This window comes from Cygnus atratus, chromosome 6 (assembly GCF_013377495.2).
Source record: "Cygnus atratus isolate AKBS03 ecotype Queensland, Australia chromosome 6, CAtr_DNAZoo_HiC_assembly, whole genome shotgun sequence".
NCBI lineage: Eukaryota > Metazoa > Chordata > Aves > Anseriformes > Anatidae > Cygnus > Cygnus atratus.
This window is the reverse complement of record NC_066367.1, coordinates 28,970,760-28,988,728: the sequence shown is the minus strand read 5'-3', so window position 1 is coordinate 28,988,728 and position 17,969 is coordinate 28,970,760. Positions and strand designations below refer to the sequence as shown.

Here is a 17,969-nt window from a genome sequence, read left to right as displayed (position 1 = left end):
ACTAATACTTTCAGAAGCATACAGAAATGGGTATGAAGATAGCACAAAGGCTTTCGAAATTGTGCAGAACAGGTTGGAGCTCAGGTTCTCTGTGTATTATTATAAACTGATGCAACTGAATTGAGAAAAGCTGTGGTAAGGAAGTCTGTATGCAGTTAAAAGGTTATTTTCTACAAAAGCTGACACAAGCTGCTTATGAGGTTTACCATATCCAAAAGATAGACTAATCTGTAATACAAATAACATCCCTGGGTATTGTAATTTACAGGAAATGTTTGTAATGTTACTGTGGAAAACCATTGCTACTTGTATGCAGATGTAGAAATGTTTTCATATAAATCTAAACCTACCTTCTCGATGAAGGAGAAAGTTGAGATAATCCACGTGTGAGATTTTGTCAACTAGGGAAAGAGGGAAAAACTACACTTTGGCTGCATGTTTAATGGGCAAATTTATCTGATTTGAATTATACAAAATAATAGGTTCGTTCTATTCAAGTCTCATCCCAGACCCACCCCCCTTTTCCAGCCCTAGGGGAGGGAGCGTTAAATAATGGTCTGTGTAAACTGATGCTCATGCAGTAAGAGTTTGGAGAAGTGCTGCTTGTACAAGTTAAAGCAGGCAGCGAGGAAAGCAACCGCATAACAAGCCGCTGTGGGAACAAAGTGGACCTTCCTGAAATTAAGCCATGTCTTTCCTCACGAGAGTTTTGACAACGGCATGCAAGCAGCCACTTGAATGGGAGAGGACTTACTTCTACCAGGAGCTTTTTGCCTGCGGGTTTCACCAGCTGCCCAAGCTTTCCAGCAGCCCGTCGCTGGAGGTGCCGGACAAGTCGCCGGGGGCGGCAGCCAACAAAGCCCCGGGGCCGGCGGCGGGCTCGGGGGACGCAGGGGGGCTGCTGGAGCCCCCCCGGCAGCGGCTCGGCAGGGTGAAGAGCCTGCAGGAAATGCCGGGACCCAACACCCTCTACAATCTTTACGAGTTCTTCTGGAAGGACGGCTTCGGCCGCATTCATGAGATCCAGGTACAGCCGAGTTGGAGATTTCGTAGATTTTAGTCCCGCCGGGGTTACTTCGGCTTTTCCCTCACAAAACGTTGCTCAACCCCCGAGCTAGCAGCACCGCGCTCCTGTTATGAAAGAGCCAGGGTCAGGAGGAGCCCCATTCAATCTCCGCGTCCCTTCGGATGGAGGTTTAGCGGTTTTGTCTCGGTCAAGCACGGGGCTTTCAGCCGGGCGGGCATCCTCTGAGGAGCTCCCCCCTTCCCCTTGTGCGCGTAGCCCCGCTCCTGGAGCTCCCTCTTTCTTTTCATCTTTATGCGTGTACGTGGCTGCCTTAGACTCTTCGGGGGAGAAAAAAAGAAAAAAAAAAAAGGGATTTTTTGGAACTGGGCTGCTTCACAGACTTGCAAATTACCTATTTGCGGGCTTTCCTCGGCTCTCACACCATAGCACCCCCCTGAGGCAGGGGCAACCCCGGTCGCGCTGAGGCGCCTCAGCTCCCTCAGGCAGCGGGGGCGAGCTCCCTGACGGCGGTCCCCCGCCGTAGCCAGAGACCATTTTGTCTCCCAGCCCCCGCCTTTCCCCTGGCCTCCCCTTGTATAAATACACCCCGCAGAGCCGCCTGGCCGGGTCCTCCTTCCCTCCCCTCAGCAGGAGGCGGGCGGTTTGAAACCTCCCTGGAGCCGGGGGGGGGCCAACGGTCGCGGCTCGGCGGCCCCGTGGGCGCGGGCGGGGAGGCGGGAAACGGGGCGCGATGTGATGGCGGCCGGGGGCTCCCTGAGGGACCGCGGCGGGCGGGCAGCGACCCCCGGGGCCTCGGGGGAGCGGAGACGGCCTCAGCCGCCTTCCCTTGGCCCTGCTGAGGGTGGGCTGAGGAAGCGGGGTGTGTGGAGGGGGAAAAATGGCAGGAAAAGGCAGGAAATTAGGCGCTGGGGGAGCTAATAAATTCCTCGGGTTTGGCTGGCTTTGTTGTAGTTATCATTGAGGTAAATTAGATTAGATATTTTTTTTTTTAATCTAAAAAGTGTCAGGCTCCTCAGTGTTTGGTGAGCCATGTGTGATGGCGGCCAAGCTCTATATTGCTGCTGCTGCTGAATTATTTGACTTAATTACTTCCTAACAGGTACATGCAGATAAACTTCTCTTTATAATTGCTAAAGTGTGTTCTTACGCTATATTTCTTATATTACTGTATTTCACTACTGCTCTGGTGGCACACAGAATTTGTGAGGCACTCACCATAGTATTGTAACACTAAAATCCTACCTTGTACACCGAATTCAAGGCTACCTTGAGATAAGTACGCAAGTCAACACAACGAAAATTATTCAATCTATTAGAAAGAATGTAAGAAGAGATAAAGAGTGTATGCTTTTCACTACTGCTAGCTGAATAAGAAATTTTCTTCTTAAGTGAACATTATTCATAGAAAGGAAAGCGGGAGAAAGGACATGGAGGAGTTGTAACTCAACACCAGTTTTTATTCTATTTAGAGTCTCAAAAATCACTTTGCAAATCACGGCTGGCCTGTTTGCAAACATGCTGGATGCAGGCAGGCATTAGCCGGCTTAATAACAGTCTGTTAAATTTAACAATGCAGTGCACATCAGGAATGAATTAATCTGAAACCCTTTGGTAACCAGCACAGCTACTTAAACGATGTCCTTTGGCGCTCACAAGCACTCGTACGCTATATGCAGAAGGGGTGGGGAAGCCGGGCGTTTTTCACAAAGGAGATTCTGTTCTCGGTAACATGATTCCAGTTAGTCCTGGCCAAAGCAGTAATGCCCACAGCAATTATGATGAAGGAAAAGTATTTTTAATTTGATGGGGGTCAGATCTCATGTCTCTTCGGTACTGTACGAGTATAAAGAAAATAAAGGTGAGGGGAAGGGGTTTGGATGCTGACAGTTTGGATTTATGATGTGTGAAATGGTGTGAGAATGGTATGAGACATTCAAGTGTAATATTTTTAACGTCTGGAATAAGGGAAAGAAAACCTATGTTGTGACAGAAAATATGGAAAAGAAATTCCAGGCATTTCTTTAAACATCAAGTTGATACAGTGATCACCATTCTGCTGAAAACACAAGAAGTCCTCATCCATTTCTGTTTTAAAACTGATATATGTTGGATTGACTCGATTGACAGTTTACTTTCTGGTAAAGTTTATCATCCCTACATGATAAATCCCTTACCATGAGTGGATAAAAACAGTCAGTTCCATAAATATCAAATCTGTTGAACCTCTTTTTGTGGGATTGGTGATCTGTATCCCCCTTGCCCCAATGCATTTTCCTTACAGCACTCATCTCCCACCACAAGCTTGCCTTAAAGCCTCTTGGTCTCTAAATTTCTTCAGTGTTCCTTAAAATACCTCTGGGGCAAGAGCTGCTTTGGGAATGTTTTTTCATCACCAATTGGTCTGCATGTGATGTTTGGTTAGCAGGAGACAAACAGAAATGGTTAATGGTTGAGTTCCCACTGCTGCATATCCCTTGTCAGGGTGGCAGATGTTTATGTATCATTTGAATCCAGATGCTGGTTGTTGGAAATGGGAAGAATGTAGTTGTAGGAGACCTTTAACTGTGTTTAAACTTGGCTGAAATTGGCCAATGTGTTCCGAAAGTGGTCAAGTGGAGACTGTCAGAGACCACAATTGCACAACTCATGTTTTATTTGGAAAGTACGCAAAAATAAATATGTTTTAATAAGCACTTGGTACCGTATGGTAAAGAGCAATTCATATGTCTTAAATTTACTGTTGGCAATTAAAAGTTTCATCTCTGTAACCAGTACTGATTAAAACATATCTCATAAATTAATCGTGGGTCAACACTAGATTTTCACTAGCTTAGTTGTATCAGACTTGTCTGATTTATAACAAACATAACTGCAAGCAGATGCCTTTAGGTTAGATGCAAGTAACATGTCAAATTTGGTCAATTTAACTTACTTTGCTACTCTAAAGAGAAATAAAACCTTTAAGACCTTGAACTGTCTTAAATCTAAAGTCCTAATGATAAATTTTGACAACTCCTTTGCAGACTCTTTTTCCGAACATGATGATGAACCTCTACTCCAAGTGAATTCCTGGGAGTTGTTTCGTTTCACAACAATATTGTAATTAAATTTGTTTAAAATAATCAGTAAGATTTCCTCAGACAGTGACACATCGCTTACTGTTTAATTGCCTGTTGCTTGCCTCCAGCTTGAATCATACAACTTGTGGATCAATCGCCCAACAACCAAACCTCACTGCAGGAATAACACTTCAACTTTTCCTTCCTTTTTCAGAATTAATGTGTGGCTTTCTCCAAAGTTTGCCATTGATGAACGTGTCCTAAAATATACTTTTTTCACTAGGCTGTTATGCTATCATCATCCTAGCTTAGATGTAAGAAACTATACACTTTTTTTTTTTGTAAAGAATGAACTGGTAGAGTAAGTCTGTTTACAGAAGACATTGCAAGTAAGTTATTATACCTCTGTATTATACTTTCAAATTCACCCTACTTACCTCCTTGTTTTCCATTTTTTTTCAGACATTCTTTCTTACTTGATCTGAAGATACGTGTGCTTTTAAGTGCCCCAAGTCCTTTGATTTTCTGGGTATTTGGTTTCACTAGCACTTGTGCGCCTTAGAGCTTTGGGTATTTTCAGTCAGGGGTCCTGAACAGTGTGACCCCTCTGTTTTCCTGCTGAATACTTCACAGTAATACTTCAATGCATTCCCGTGACATTTCAAACCATTCCTTGATGGGAAAACTGGGAATCGAGCTCTAGATGCAATGCGTTAATTGTCACTGTGTGACAAATTGTCAGTTTCCTTTTCTGTTGATTTTCCTTAGTAATACTTTACTTCTGTTTCTCTTTGTTGGTGATATTGTAGCAAAAACACACTCAGGAATACGGAAAGATCTTCAAGTCTCACTTTGGTCCCCAGTTTGTTGTATCCATTGCAGATCGAGATATGGTTGCTCAAGTCCTCCGAGCAGAAGGTAGAGCACCACAAAGAGCTAACATGGAATCATGGCAGGAATACAGAGACTTGCGAGGAAGAGCAACGGGACTTATTTCTGCGTAAGTGGTGTTATCCCTTCATTTTCTAAGTTTTATTGTAAAACTGTAGTGATTTTTCTGAAGGACTGTACTGGTCATCTGGGAATTCATTCTCTTCTGCATGAAAATATTTGTATGTTTAGCAGGGGGAGGAGGAGGGTATCAATTTATAGTGAATTGTCTATTCTGCTGTAAATTTTCAAAGGATTGGTAACAATGCATAGTTTGAATGTGGAATGAGCTACCTCACACTAAAACATTCTTAGGGACTGATTTTCTGGAAGCAGTATATAAGAGCAGGGCTTACTAGCCTTGGCATAACACTGCACAAATAAGATTTTTTGATCTGCTTCAGATCCAGATGACTGCAACAAGTTGGCAGTGTGTTGTGTGGACTTGCTGACTTGGGTTCACCTTAACTTTATTGGTCATCAAAGTGTCCTCTCACTAGATTAATGCAGAGAAGTCACTGTATCATAAATTTATACTGTAGTGCATCCCCATGCAGATGTATCTTTTTGTACATGGCTGATTGTAGAAAAGTCATCTAGCTTTAAAGCTTGCATAAACGGACAGTACATGTGTGGGTGTGGTTGTTTGCCACCAGGAACTGCTCACAGTCAGCGCTGACATAGGTTGTTTATTTTGAGGGAAACTGATTTCCTGAGTCATGGCCAGTTTATTTCTTTAATGGTGGCACTACAGCCTCAAATCTTACGCTGCGCTGCAGAGTCAATCTAACAGTTCCTTGATATTTTGTGTGAGGAGAACTTAAATCAAGAGAGACTCAGAAAGTGTCTGTTAAAGAGATTAAATTTTGCTGCTGGCCAGTAAGTTTCTGTACCTTACAGCAGCATTATTCCAGTTGAAAAAAAAAATCATGGGAAATACATTGCAATTCAGAATAAATTCATTAAAGACAGTTGCCTGTCTTCATGAGGAATTGAAAGTTATCCCTGGAGCCACAGTTCCCAACCATTCTGCTTGTATCAAGCAGGCAGATGCTACAATTCAGAATTCTAGTCTTCAACAAAAAGATTTCAAAATATACCTAAAGGAGGCTTTATCTGTAAATAGTTTCTCAAAGCTCAGTCTGTTGTCCTATTTCTTTGTAGATTTAGAATTAACATAACTGAAAGTGATTTATCAATAATGGGATATACAGTACTAGCTTAAATTTTTGATTTGTCAGATCTGGATGTGATACCTACCTTTGACAATTAAGTACCATTTCTAACCAAAAGCAAGTTTGCAAACTATCCATTCAAATAATTATTCAAAGTAATTTTAGTAAGAAAATTGTGCAAATCTAAATTTCTTATGTTAAGTACTACTAAAACTAATTTGGAGGCACTTGTCAAGTTCAGAACACTGAGTTGACAAGTTCTGTCACCCAAAGATTGCCTTCAGATATATAGACATTTTGCAACACTGAATTCTAATGTGAACATGCAATAAGTATGAAATGAAAATGTAGGAGCATAATAACGAGTATATGTTATCATAACTCCGTTATTTTCATTTCACTACTTAATTTTTCATCTTAATAATATAAACAGTTGTCATTTCAGAGCTCTCCCTGAGCTAGTGATTGTTAAGAACAGTTGTGTGTAGACATTAATAATTTCTTCTAGGGAGGGGGAACAATGGCTAAAAATGCGAAGTGTACTGAGGCAAAAAATTCTGAAACCCCAAGATGTGGCTGTTTACTCTGGAGGAGTCAATGAAGTTATCACGGATTTGATTAAAAGGATCCACACCCTCAGAAGTCAAGAGGATGATGGGGAAACAGTGACCAATGTTAACAACCTTTTCTTCAAGTATTCAATGGAAGGTAGGTCTGAGCTGTATAACATCTGTGGCGAAAATTGATGTAAAATGATGTGCTTATGTTTAGGTATTTTTGTCATAAATGACTTTTACCCCATCGTGATTAATCTGAAATGGGAAGCTTTACAGTTTGCATTCAGATACCTTCCTACTGAAGGCAGTGGCTATTGGTGGAATTCCTTTGTCGATTCCAAGCAGATGATACTTTGTAATAAGGGACAGTTACTGTGGAAATGCTGACACATAGGCAAAATGTGCAGACAGGGCCCTGACCAGTTTCAATATTCCATGTTTCTATATAAATTTCTCAAGAATAAGAGTGTTAACCTTCTAATGATTTGCTTTCTAAGACATGTTAATTTAACAGTCTACTGGCCAATTTCCAGATCAGCAATCACTATTTAAATTCTGTTCATAGTATGTTGTGGGAAAAGATAGTGCTTTTCCCTGCCTACAACATACCAAGTGTGAGATTATGCTTGCCTTAAAATCACCTGGCACTGGCTACTATTAACGAAGGAATGTTGTGCTAGATGGAACTCCGGCCTCCACTAGTGTAGGATTTCCTGTGTTCTTATAGAGATCTAATGGTGATATGCATTCACACATTCCTTTGACTGGCTTCGTACAGCCTGATCCTGTTATATATAGTACCTTTTAAAAACACAGGCACTCTTTGCTGACAGACATCCAAATAACTTCAGTTTTGCAAGAACTTCAAAATTGCTCACCTATGAAGATGCTGCATCAAATGGCTGTCTGTTTGGCAAACTAATCTGAGTCTGTTCTACATTATTAATGTCTAAAAATCACATTCAACTAAGTTACAAATTTTATGGAATTTTAAACTCTGAGCTTACAGATTCACTCTAACTGGCAAGTTAAATTCTTCACATTCTTTTAGCTTTTTATTTATAACTTGTGCCTGGCACTCATTTATTTCCTATATCAACTGCATTTTTGATCAACTCACTGTCAACTGTTCAGAGAACCAGTGTGTTAGATTTTTTGAAAAGTCTATCTAAACAATAAAAGAACGCATAAGAACTGGCAGCTGCTGAAAGATGTGCAAGAGAAATAAAAGACGCATGAAAATGAAGGGCTGTTCTGCTTCTCTTGGAATTCCTGACTGTCCTCTCATGCTGAACATTACTGACATGGTAGCCACGGTCTTTCTGGGATGTTTAGCTAGGATTTTTACTTTTTTTACTGTTTTAAATTTTTATCTACTCACAGCTGCAGTGATAGTAACAAAGCTTTTGGAAATTAGAATAATTAAGATTATAATTATGTTAGAATTTTAATTCCTCACCTTATTAATATCTGTATATGGAAGTGTATACCAAATTCTTTGATCTCGTATGTGCAGGTGTGGCAACTATTCTGTATGAATGCCGGTTGGGCTGCCTGGAAAACAACATCCCACAGCAGACTGTTGAATATATTGAGGCTCTGGAATTGATGTTTAGTATGTTTAAGACCACTATGTATGCAGGTGCTATTCCCAAATGGCTTCGTCCTCTTATTCCAAAACCCTGGAAAGAGTTCTGCAGATCCTGGGACGGACTCTTCAAATTTAGTAAGATTTAGTAGTAGAAAAGTTCTGCTGTTTTCCTGCAGGTTCTTTGTGTGTTTGAACAGGACTTATTGTATTTCTCACCTAAAATTATTAGGAGGCATTGCGGCGGAAGAGATGCTGTGATAATGAAACAAAACCCCACCTGAAATACTAACTAATGATCAGAGCAATAATTTAACTAAACTCATTGTGAAGTTTAAATATACACATACAAACACAGAAGTTGATGTAGAAATATAGCACTGTACTGCAGTATCTTTTTTTAAATAAAGCATTTTATACTACTTTATGATTCAGCTTTCAGTCATCTGAGTAAAAAGGAGGAGTTATCTTTGATATATATATATGTATATATTTAATATTCTGGAGTATTTCAGAGGTCTGAACCTTCTTTCCTTGTCTAATTTTAGGAAACTGCATGCATCTGTGTATTTATTTTATTAACACTATTTGTCTAGGTAGGTCTGTGTAGGTCTTTTTCAGAGCAGATTCTTAAGTTTCTTATTTTTTTAACCTGCCTATATGTATTGATCTGTACTTACAGTAAGCATTAGGGAATCTGTTTAATGCTGGTATGGTTGTGTTTTCTGAAAAACACATTGTACTTTTTTACACTGCCACTTTTAAATTATTTCCAGTGGAAAAGTTCTCTCTTTCCCTTTTGTGGGTTAAAAACAAGAGCAGACTTCAGCTAAAAGTAGGTGAAAAACTGTTCTTGAGGAATTTGTTCCATTTGAAACTTGTTATGCTACTTCTTTCTTTAATTCCATCATGGAAAAAGGAATTAAATGGTGAATATCACTGCGACGTGTGTATTTGTGAAGGATTCAAAAAGGAATATGTCGATTCTAGTTCTTTTTGTAAGCTCATTCTGTGAGACATTCACTTTCAGAGGAGTTTTCACCTTTGAAGCACTTGTTTCACTGAAAATGTTTGTAGTCACAAAGGTATAAATGGGACTGTGGGTAAAATCATTCAAAAGGAAATATCATTCACTGAAGTTTTTCCATTTTTGTTATTACTTGATGCTCCTCATCTTTGTCTTCAGTGTGATTCAGTTCTGTGGCTTTGACCTCCTGGTTGCCGCTAACATCTTGTAACAGCCGCTGTGTGCTGACTTGCAGCACGCTCTGCACAGGTCACCACTTCTTGCAGAGTCATCAGAAAACAAGCCAGGTGGGCGTAAAACTTGACCTTGAGCTTCCTTCGCTTCTAGTCAGAATCTACAGCCTCTTGTGTCCTCTCCTCATGCTCAGCATTCTCGAGCTGAGAGTCACCAAGGTTCCTATCAGCTCAGTCTTTCCTTATCACGAGTACCCAAGGACCTACACCACCATGCTTTAATCTTTTCCCTGAGAAAATAGATTTAAAATATTTTATCTGTTTATGGCTATGTAGTATAGCATAAGGGAGTAGCGGAACTGAAGTTACTGAATGGAACCAGCTGAAAAATAGAAACGGAGGCCTAACAATTTTTTTGAATCCCAAAGGTCAAATCCATGTTGACAACAAACTGAAGGCTATTCAGTCTCAACTGGACCAAGGAGAAGAAGTGAATGGTGGGCTACTTACATACCTCCTAGTGAGTAAGGAGCTTACTTTGGAGGAGATTTATGCCAATATGACTGAAATGCTGCTGGCAGGAGTGGACACAGTAAGCTTGTTATCATTTTTATTGAGCACAGTTGTTTTGTAAATCAATTCACAGTACCATCCACAGCTACCTTTGGGAGTACAGGAGGGATGTGTGTGTTGTTTTTAAGGACATAATTTCTGACACATTTAAGTCATGATATGTTTTACACGATAGAAAATAACTTGCTATTCTGTCTAATCTCCCTACTGGAATGAAGTCAGTAGTAAATCAACTGGGACACGTATTTTGGATCAGGTGCCTGGTTTCTGCTGCAGTTAGGATGGGGGCCACAGGCACAGAAGGGGGATGTTAGCCCAGCACTGACATAGGTCAGGCATGAGTTCACTCTACCTCTACTTGGGATGGCAACAGTCAGCCAGTCTGAGGCAGAGTCATGGTGCTGGCGCTCAGCGTTAATTAAACTGGAGGACGAGGTATGTTACCCCTAGGGAAACATTTCAAGTGTGCCAAGCTAGACCAAATGATGCATTTGTCATCCAGCCAAATGTAAAAGCCATGTATATATCTTCCCTTCTTCTCAGTCCTGTTACATGGAATCAGTGTAGCTTAGCATTGACTGCAGCAAGGCAATCAGAAGAATAAGAAAATAAGAATTACTGTATTGTATATGCTATATATATGGATTTAGAGTATCAGTGAACAGTGTTACTATAAATGAATGTAAACTTTTTAAAAAAAGCTTTACTATGTAATAGAGCGCTATGTAGGACTGTGTTTCATAATCTTAAAGTAAAAAAAGATTAAGTAAAAAGTATCTTTAAAGTTTTTTTTAAAAAAAACCTCGATAATCGAATACAGATTTTTTTTTTTTTAATTTAAGAAAAGTCTGTAAGGTTTCTAAGGAAAACAAAACAAAACAAAATGATAATACTTTTGAGTTCCAAAGTAAGGAGCATATGTAAAGCTTATGTGCTGAAGATCATTCTGTTGGTTAAATATTCCACGGGCTTATGAGTTTAGAGAGCTTTTTGATATTTGGCTCTTAAGTAAAGCACAGTTATTCTTCCTATTCATTTTCTGATCTTTCAGACCTTTAATTTTCCATTTTTAGTGTGACAAAGTTTTCAGTAAGTTATAAGGACAGTGTTCAAGTTCATGCCAATGAGTTTCTCTTTCCATTTGACGCAGCTTTCTCAGCTGGCAACAATTTTGTGAGAGTATGGCACTTGTGATTTCCTCATTTCCCAGCACAAGACAGAACTTGAGGGAACCTTTTTTATCCCCTTCTGCTGTCATTTCAGATCTCATTTTATCCCAGAAAATGAAGGAGGTTTAGAGGGTTATAAAAGCTTTCAACAAAATTGTAAGGCAGCTTTTGGCTACAAAGCGTTTTGCCTGTCCCTGGAAAAGTGCTAATTTTTAAGAGGTTATGAAGGAGCTGGGAACCAGGGAAGAAACAGTGTTTACATCACAGGAAGTTTTGTATGCAGTTGGCACAACTGCCAGCTCCTCTGAGCTCTGAGAGGAATAGGGCAGGGTTGTATTTAGCAGGGGACAACCACTCAATATTACAAGAAGAAGAAAATAAAGCTTCTGAGAATTACTTCTAGCACTATACCCCAGTTTGAACATGATATAAAAGGTCACCATCATGATGAATTTGCATTCTTATTTGGGGCTTGCATTTAAGAGCAATTTAGACATTTCCAGCTTTATTTTTTTTTAAACCCATACCCATACAATGTGATATTCAGCTTTGCTGTACCAATGAGTGAGAAGCTAAAAATGAAACTGTTTACTGCTAAGAAAGTGAAACTGGTTGTCTGTCTTCATTATGCAAGTAGAAAAACACATTTTAAAATTATTCAAGAAAATTAAGGTAGAGTTAACAATCTGTCTTAAATGCTGTAAGATGCTAAGAACAGCACAGGTTGCTGTTTAATGTGTTTAGGTTTCAGTATTGTTTATGTAGTTTTGTTTGCATTTGCTTTTTCTGTTACTTTTTAATATTTCACTGAGAAAGTATCAGCATGGATTGTTTTGATATATGGAGGATATTTGGGCAGAAAAGGGGTGAAGGAGGAGATAGTGGAGTCTGACAACATCCCATTGAATCCAGATGTTAATCATTACCAGTCAGTTTTATAACCATAAACATAAAACACATAGGGGAAAACTTTGCTTTTCTTGGCTTGAAATTGTTTTTAATCTACTCTTGTTGGACTTAATGATGATGGTAGTGGTTTCTTCCTCAGACTTCTTTTACTTTGTCCTGGGCAACATACTTGTTGGCAAAGCACCCTGAGGTTCAACAACGTGTTTATGAAGAAATACTCAATAACCTGGGGAAAGACCAAGTTCCTGTTGCTCTTGATGTTCCCAAATTGCCCTTGATTAGAGCTGTGCTGAAAGAAACCCTGAGGTAAGGGTTTTTGTAATTGTTAATTAAAAAAAATAATTCCATTTGGTTGTAATGAATTTTGAGTCAATGCTAATGTTTGTATTTGATATTTATTATTTGCTCCTTCTGCTTTTACTTACTGTAGCAGTATTGCGTCCAAGGATATCCAGGGAATGAAATATGATAGTTTATATAATGTTTAATGCTTTTTAAGTATGGTAAAATTAGTATCACATATTTAGGACATGTCTGTTAAGGCGGGTAATTGAAAGTTTGATTTTGGCCTTTTAAGTATTAGTCTGTAGAAAGGACTGTAATAACCTACTCTCCTCCACCCCCCACACTACAAAGTGGTACTTTGCTTCTTCATTTTAAGCTTCTTAAATTGAAGGCATGTGACGTGCTTTTTTTTTTTATGTTTATACCAAATGTTCATAGTGAGGTGAGAGGAGTAAGAGGGTGTTAAAGAAGGCATCAACAAGTGTTTTTCATCTCGTTGTAGTGTAAAAAAAAAAAAAAAGTAAAAAAAAATCTCCAGCTTGACCAACTGATTGCACGTTTGTACATGTATAAAGCAAATAAACGTATAGATCAAATAGCTCAACCTCCAATTACTAGTTCATATACTTCTCTCAGGTGTTAGTGATATTCTCACAGATGCTTCAAGGTCTTTTTATCTCCCAACTGATCTGTACTTTCAAAGAACCTTTGCGCTCTGAATGCATGTTAGATTGGAAACTAAACTTTTTACGTTGTATTAGTTATTACTCTTGAAATTCTCTTAAATATTTGTCTCTAGGTTATACCCAGTGTTGCCAGGAAATGGAAGAGTGACCCAGAAAGATTTGATTGTTGGAGGATACTTGATACCTAAAGGGGTAGGTTCTGTTGCAGTTTTCTGGAGAGAACAGGGTTTATTTTTTGTATCTGAGATGTAATCTGTTGCAGCATATTTACACTTCACTGATTTCAAAAGATTTCACTGACCTAGAGCATTAGGACAAAAATGTTATAACAATACCCACGTATATGACAAAAATTGATTTTATAATTGACTTGTTGCTGTTTGTTTGTTGTTGTTGTTTTAATAGGTTTGGTTCCTCACCTGCTAATCAAGTTTAACCTTGTGGCTTGTTCTTGATATTCTTGAGGGTGGAATCTGTTGAAAACATCTCTGTGCAATGTTAGAATTTTATTTAAAAAAAAAAAAAGTATGAATTTCATTATTTTTGCCAGTTTTTCTAGTTCTTTGCCTATTAATTCCCTTTTTAGAAACCTTGATTTCCTTTTAAAATTATGGATATTTCCTTCTATTGTTCAAATATTACACACAGAACCAGGTAAAACTGTGTAACTCTTCCAGCTGACTACACAGTCCCTTTTTACTTCTGTGTTGGAGCAACACTGCTTCGAAACATTCAGGATTCTTAATATAATTAAATATCCCTTTTTTTTTTTTTCCCTTAGAACTTATTTGGAATCATCACATTTATTATAGCTTCTTTTTTTTTCCCCTGAGATGTTTTTTTATTGCTCTTCCATTATTTCTCTTTCCATTATCCTGTCTCTTTTCCCTTTCTCTCATAATACCTTTTTGAGACAATTCCCAGCTCCCGGGACTTTTGCTCCGATCTCCTTCCTCATTGATCTTCTCTAATTGTTTTTGTTTGTTTGTTTGTTTGTTTGTTTTCCTGGAATTACTCAAAGATACTTAATTTTTATAACCTTAAAGTGATAAAAGCACTGTTTTGTGTGTGTGTGTATTGGAGTTAGATAAGTATAAATAACATTTATTTCTTTAGACACAGCTGGCACTCTGTCATTATGCGACTTCATACAGTGAAGAGAATTTCCCAATGGCAAATGAGTTTCGACCTGAGCGCTGGCTGAGGAAAGATAATTTGGACAGAGTAGACAATTTTGGTTCCATCCCCTTTGGTTATGGCATTCGAAGTTGTATTGGAAAAAGAATTGCAGAACTGGAAATTCATCTTGCACTGATTCAGGTTAGAAATGTATGAGAGCATTAGAAGAAGAAAAATGTTTTGGTATGATTTTTTTCTATGTATACCGTTTCTGGATATCTTATTGTGCACAAAAACATTGTTTTGTAGTGTTGTCTAGCATGCTTGTTCTGCAAAGGCTTAAAATTGAAAATAATCATGCTTAAAGAGTAGCATACTAGTTAAACTACATGGCAGAAGAAAAAATCTTCATAATCCAAATGAAGTAAAACTAAAGGTAATATTATTAAGGAAATGTATGGATTTAGTACAGAAGGTTTTTATAAGCCTTCTTTAACGTATATTAGGATGGTTACCTGCTCAGTTACAGTATTTTATTTACAAAGAACTCAATACATAAGAAGAGGTGAAATGTTTTTTATATCCTTGTTCTGACCATTGTGTTATGATAAATAGTGAGATTAAATTCTTGTGTTTTTTTTTCTATTTTCTGTGGTTATTCTGTCCCTTCTTTTTCCTTCTTCTAATTTTACTTTATTATCATTTTATATATAGCTACACATATATTTCCATAAGTAAATAGTACATATTAATGTATATTGTTTTCCGTTGTTCCATGACCTAAAGTTTCCCAACAGCTGCTCCAGTTTTTGTCATTTACAAGGCTCCCTTTAACTCAAATACTGAAATGGGATTGTGCTGTCAAAACTCAAGGATTTGGAAACTATATATAGTTACTTAACTATAACTGTATTTATCCACATTTTATCTATTTAAAGCAAAACTTGATTAAATTTGCCTTTAAATTTCCTTAAGTAAGCACCTAAAGCAATCTTTAAACAATTAGCAACTGTCTTTCAGAACTCAGAGTGAGATAGCTCTCAGGGGACTGAATAAAGCAAACATAGTTGCCTCCTTTTGAAGAGGAGGATGAAGGAAGTAATAGAGATCCTGCTTTTGTTTTCTGGGAAGAAATTGAAACAAAATACTATACAGCTCATTTACAAGCACCAAGATATTTAAGCATTTTAAAAATAGTAGTACACAAAGCATGGAGCTGATTGACGAGAAGTTGTCAGACCAGTCTCATTTCTTTCTTTGACTTGATTACTTATCTAATGTCACGGATATAGAAGGAATCATGTCTTCTGACTTCAGGAAGTATTTTTCACATGTCCTATTCTAACAATTAATAAAACTTGTTCCAGATGAAAGTACCTATAAAATGCATGCAGAGCTGTTTAAAAAAAAAAAAAAAAAAGGTACCTGAAGTATTCTGTCTTCAGCTTCAAACAGTGGTGGGCTAGAACCTCTTGAGGTTTGTTTTAGCCCACCATTTCTATGATTTATGTTTGCAACTGAACCACAAATTAGAGTGGTTCTATTCAGGAAGGGATCTTGTATCTGTTTCCTTGCCTTATTATGAACATTTCACTTGGTGCACTGGATAGTCCTGTTTCATGTTTGTTTTTGCATCTGCCCAGGACGATAAATGCATGCAATGAAATTGGGGCTTACTTATTTGTTTTATAATTGTACGTATTGATTTAAAATAAAAAGCACGTAGAGGTTTGAAAGCTCACAAGGTTTGAAATAGGCCTTCATTTCTTTGATAGTTCAGACTGATAGCTCAACTTTTTTTTTTTTTTTTCTCTCTCTGTGTGGGAATCACAGCACTCAGTGGAACAGAAGACATAAATTGGTAACAGAAATTTTGTTTGTGACGGTTTCTTGTATTTTCTTTTCTGAATTCTTCATCTAATCTTCATCTGTATTTTTTCAGGTTTTCTAATACTTGTCTTATTTGTCTTTATAGTTGCTTCAGAATTTTGAAATCAACATTTCTCCCAAAACTGAACCAGTTCATGCCAAAACCCATGGACTTTTGACACCTGGAGACTCCATCAATGTGAGATTTTCTGACAGAAAGTGAGACTCAACTGTTTTGGAAATACTTGTGTGTTTTTTGTGGAAACAGGCTTGTATCTTATGGATGTTTGATCGTGTGTGTTCTCTGGTTTGTACTTACTTGGCAAAATGATCAAGTATTATGCTCTGCCTTAGACCCAGCAGAACATAAAAGAAGTTACCTCTCCTATAACAGACAATTACATGCTAAAGGCATGAAGATACATGCTAAAATAATTCCTCCTTGCACTGAAATTCTCTATTTTTCTTTATTTCGAACTGTAACAACACATGTATTGAAAAACACAAAGTGAAATTCAGACATGTTGGTGTCATTCAGTAGTTTTATTACACTGCTTTGTCATAAAAGTTAATTACTCATGTGAGTCTGTTTGAGAGCAAGAGGATTACTCTATGATATATGCAAATTAGCTGCATTTATGAGTTTGCGTTTTTGTTTCATGTCCTCCAGTGTGCATTTTAAAAATTTCCACATAACATTGAAATTGAGATCATTTTTCTCTTGTCTGTAAAAACATTTACACTACATATACTTAACGATATGAAAAGTAATGACTGAAAAAAATACAACTTGTCAACTTGCCTAGACTCAAAATTCGGAGCAATTTACAATTTATCCAAACATAATTCCCATAAAAAGTTTCTATATGATTAAAAAAAAATCTTAAGAGTTTAAATGTCATATTGTATGTAGAGTCATGAACCTAGACATTGTTCTTATCACCAAAGCAAAAGCTGAGTGGAACAGCACAAGCCACTTTCAGTGTTCTAGCTAATATTATGCCAAAACCAAGTGTAAATAATAAAAATGAAGAATTTGTTACATTTTTATCATTTAATTAAAATACTGCTATTAACTATCTTCACAGTTCTTCAACAATAAGGACTGGAAACTTCACATGTAGTTCCCGTAGGCAGGTGCACAGTTGCCTTCTGTAAGACGGAAGTGTGTTTATTGAAATATTTGGATGTTCTACCTTTTTTTTTTTTTTTCTTCTAGTGTCTAATACAAAGAGGGGATACCAGAAAGATAGTGGGGTTTTTTTGGCTTTATTTTTCTTGTGACAACTAACAAAAGAACAAAAGTCTCTTGCATGAGACTTCAGTCTTTAGATAACTTTAGTATCACTGTACATTCTCATTTTTGAGAGAAACCTTGTAGAATGGGACCATGTTACGCCTTGAACAACACTCAAACCTGCATATCCTAACATGATATTATCTATGTGATAATGTATAGTTAACTGTTTACATGTCAGGCAGGCTTTGACTGTTGTTTGTGAGGTAGTTTACATACTGATAATGATAAAGTTTCAGACATATGGAGAGTTAGAAAAAGTTGTGCAACTCAATATTTAAAATTACATTTTTCTTTTCTCATCTAGCTATAATACGTCAAAGATAAGTTATGAATGAAATAATACACTTTAATTAAAACGGTACACATGAAATTCTGTGTAGGTAACGCATTTTTATAGTGTTTTGGTTACTTTTTGTAGTGCCTTTTAAAAGTCTTGACAAAACAAAAAAAATTCCTCTCCTTCCTATGATTCTCTTATATAAAATAACACTAAACAAAACTCATCTGTAGGAAGATTAAATGT

General features: G+C 37.7%; 1 protein-coding gene across 1 annotated transcript; it reads left to right on the top strand.

Annotated features, from left to right (window-relative positions):
• The first annotated feature begins 688 nt into the window (after window positions 1-688).
• Window positions 689-17,108, top strand: LOC118259868 (cytochrome P450 27C1). Its single transcript, XM_035569724.2, has 9 exons — window positions 689-1,027; window positions 4,896-5,086; window positions 6,700-6,899; window positions 8,265-8,474; window positions 9,965-10,128; window positions 12,327-12,493; window positions 13,272-13,350; window positions 14,275-14,478; window positions 16,253-17,108. The coding sequence occupies exons 1-9, from the start codon at window positions 689-691 to the stop codon at window positions 16,367-16,369; spliced, it is 1,671 nt and encodes a 556-aa protein (XP_035425617.2). The 3' UTR covers window positions 16,370-17,108.
• Window positions 17,109-17,969: the final 861 nt, after the last annotated feature.

Bases quoted from the DNA above. Each gene is read 5' to 3' on its own strand.
- LOC118259868 (XM_035569724.2), top strand. From the start codon at position 689: ATGTCTTTCCTCACGAGAGTTTTGACAACGGCATGCAAGCAGCCACTT. The intron at 13,351-14,274 runs GTAGGTTCTGTT...TTATTTCTTTAG, and splicing joins GATACTTGATACCTAAAGGG to ACACAGCTGGCACTCTGTCA. The intron at 14,479-16,252 runs GTTAGAAATGTA...TTGTCTTTATAG, and splicing joins TTCATCTTGCACTGATTCAG to TTGCTTCAGAATTTTGAAAT.